At 34.0% G+C, this 2511-nt stretch overlaps 1 protein-coding gene across 1 annotated transcript in view; it reads right to left on the reverse strand.

Moving 5' to 3' along the window:
- Window positions 1-4: 4 nt before the first annotated feature.
- The window catches only part of LOC109589170 (uncharacterized), a gene marked incomplete at both ends in the record, with an annotated part of 10314 nt that continues 7807 nt past the window's right edge, over window positions 5-2511 (reverse strand). The window contains 9 exons of the mRNA XM_020005293.1: window positions 5-94; window positions 149-320; window positions 392-722; window positions 788-868; window positions 970-1107; window positions 1225-1410; window positions 1978-2133; window positions 2178-2333; window positions 2384-2507. Of these exons, the coding sequence (XP_019860852.1) occupies window positions 5-94; window positions 149-320; window positions 392-722; window positions 788-868; window positions 970-1107; window positions 1225-1410; window positions 1978-2133; window positions 2178-2333; window positions 2384-2507 (1434 nt within the window). The remainder of the gene's footprint in view (window positions 95-148; window positions 321-391; window positions 723-787; window positions 869-969; window positions 1108-1224; window positions 1411-1977; window positions 2134-2177; window positions 2334-2383; window positions 2508-2511) is intronic.

Genomic DNA, 2511 nt, shown 5'->3' on the forward strand with positions numbered 1-2511 from the left:
CATCCAGTAACTCCACTACTCCTATTGGATCTAGACCAGGATAAGGTACCCTACCAAGACTGAAAACTTCCCAGCACAAGACACCATAAGACCACTATAAAGAAAAAGCCTCTATATGACTATATTATAATTAATCAATAGTACTCACCACATCGGATTTTTCAGAGTAGAGTCCATCATGAAGACTCTCTATTGCCATCCATTTCACTGGAAGTTTAATGGTTGCTGATGAATTCTTTCGTTGTCTGAAGTAATTTTGGTCATAGATATCTTCAGATAGACCAAAATCAGCTACTTTAATGATCCCATCATCATCAATCCTATACAGACAGTAGTTAATTTAGCTCTATGACTAGTGCCATTTATATTCTACAATAAGTATGATTCTTACATGCAGTTTCTAGCTGCCAGATCACGATGAACAAATTTTTGTGAAGCTAAGTAAGACATTCCATTAGCAACTTGTAAACAAATGGAGAGTAACTGTTTCCTAACATTCAGTATAACATCCTCTTCACATGTATCAGCTACTGTGAGATTAAGCCTCTCTTTCTTCAAGTAAGACAATAAATTTCCTCTTGACATAAAAGGCATGACAATGCATGGAGCTGGTCCAAGATCAAGACACACACCAATCAGTGGTAATACATTTAAATTATCAAATGACATCATTGTAATACACTCATCCAATAGAGAATCAATATCACTTTTATTGTAAAAACCTGCAATAGAAGAATTCATTTAACTTAAAATGTGCCTCATTAACTACTCTTAGTAATTATTATACCTTTTAATGTCTTTATAGCAACTGCTTGTGACATTTGATTCTTTTTTGTCATCACTCCACGATAAACTATACCAAACTCACCTAAAGTGTAAAAAATATAATAGATCCAATTAGTAGGAAAAGAAGGACAAAAGAAAGAGAGGGAAAGGCAAAAATACAAATAATTATTAAACTCCACAAACCTTGTCCAGCAGTCTCTTGCATACTAATGGTTAAGCCTGGTATTATACAACTTGACAGCTGAATCATATATTCAGATGAAATCTCAACTTTTCTGTTGGAACTAGAAGCGTAGATATTTTCTTTGTTGCTTTTCAAAACTACATGCAATTAATTATTGCATAATATTAATGACAAAATAGACCATTGCAGTAAAAATGTTCAGTAAATTAGAAAAAATTGTTAAGAATATTTTGTCAGATTACAGAGCTACTTACAAAAAGAGGAATTAGATTTAATTCTCCTGGTCAGTTGCTTACGATTCCTTCTCTTCTTAATAATGAAACAAGCAACAAATAATACTGCTGCAAACACTACCAGCAACATCAATAAAACAGTAATTGCCACTGGTACCAAAATAGATGATAACTGATTTGAAGCTGGATTAGTAGATACATTGATAACTATAGGAGAGTTAAAAAGCAAAACGCACCATAAACTAGTTTATTGATTGTAATCGTAACTGTATTGATAAGTTGATATTAAGTCCTATGTAGGTCAAATTTTAAAGATAGTGCAGTGCTGATATTTCACTTATATCAGGGATATAATAGACTAACGTAACGTAATAGGTTACGTTAGTCTATTATATCCCTGCTTATATTGCCTATAAGATTGTGAAGGCCCTGTAGGGTCTTTGGCCTAATTTTAACACAACATTAAAAATTTGTGTTTTGATCATAATGAGCTCGAAATTTCTACATAACATAAGTACATGTATACATCAAAAAATTATAAAGGTGGTATATCGTCTCCTATAAATACTAATGTTTGATGAAATTTGGCTCAAGATCCTGTATAGTACAGGGTCTTTTATTTTGTGGAAGGACTGTGTTCATCTATTAGGTTAGTAAGTTCCTTAATCTTTGGTTTTAATTTCATCTATCAAGCTTGAAGAATAAAAGTTTGGTCAAGTTAAATAATTTTGCTATTATTAGAGCAGAATTATTCTAACTACCAGTACAACTTACAGGAACATCTGACTCCTGCAACTTCCTTATCATTACAGTTGTGTTCTGTGGTGTGTGTACAGTTAGTAAGATAAGATTCACTTCCATTACAATCAACATCATCTATCACAACTGATCTATTTCCTTGTCCAAAGTATGGATCATAAAAAGCAATTCCTAAGTTAGGACAGTAACAGTGCAACCTAAAAACCTTTCCTTACCTGGACCATATCCCAGCTGTCTACATACAACACTAGCATCAGTGTTGTCCCAGGAGTCATCACAGACTGTACCCCACCTTCCATTATGACACAGTTCTACTCTTCCCTCAGTAGAGTTTGACCCATTAACAAGACGCACAGTACCAGGAGTACAAACTAAAGTAACAAACACATCACTTAACAATACTGTTATTTATGAAGCTAACCATGACAAGCTACTCCAGCATCCTTAGAGTTTCCACAGTTGCGGGTGGTTGAGTTTCTACAATTTGTCAATAACTGCTCAGTCCCAAAGCAATGAACATAATCCAGGTGGATACTACCATTACCCTGA

The sequence above is a fragment of the Amphimedon queenslandica genome, unplaced genomic scaffold (genome assembly GCF_000090795.2).
Source record: "Amphimedon queenslandica unplaced genomic scaffold, v1.1 AMPQUscaffold_11576, whole genome shotgun sequence".
Classification (NCBI taxonomy): Eukaryota; Metazoa; Porifera; class Demospongiae; order Haplosclerida; family Niphatidae; genus Amphimedon; species Amphimedon queenslandica.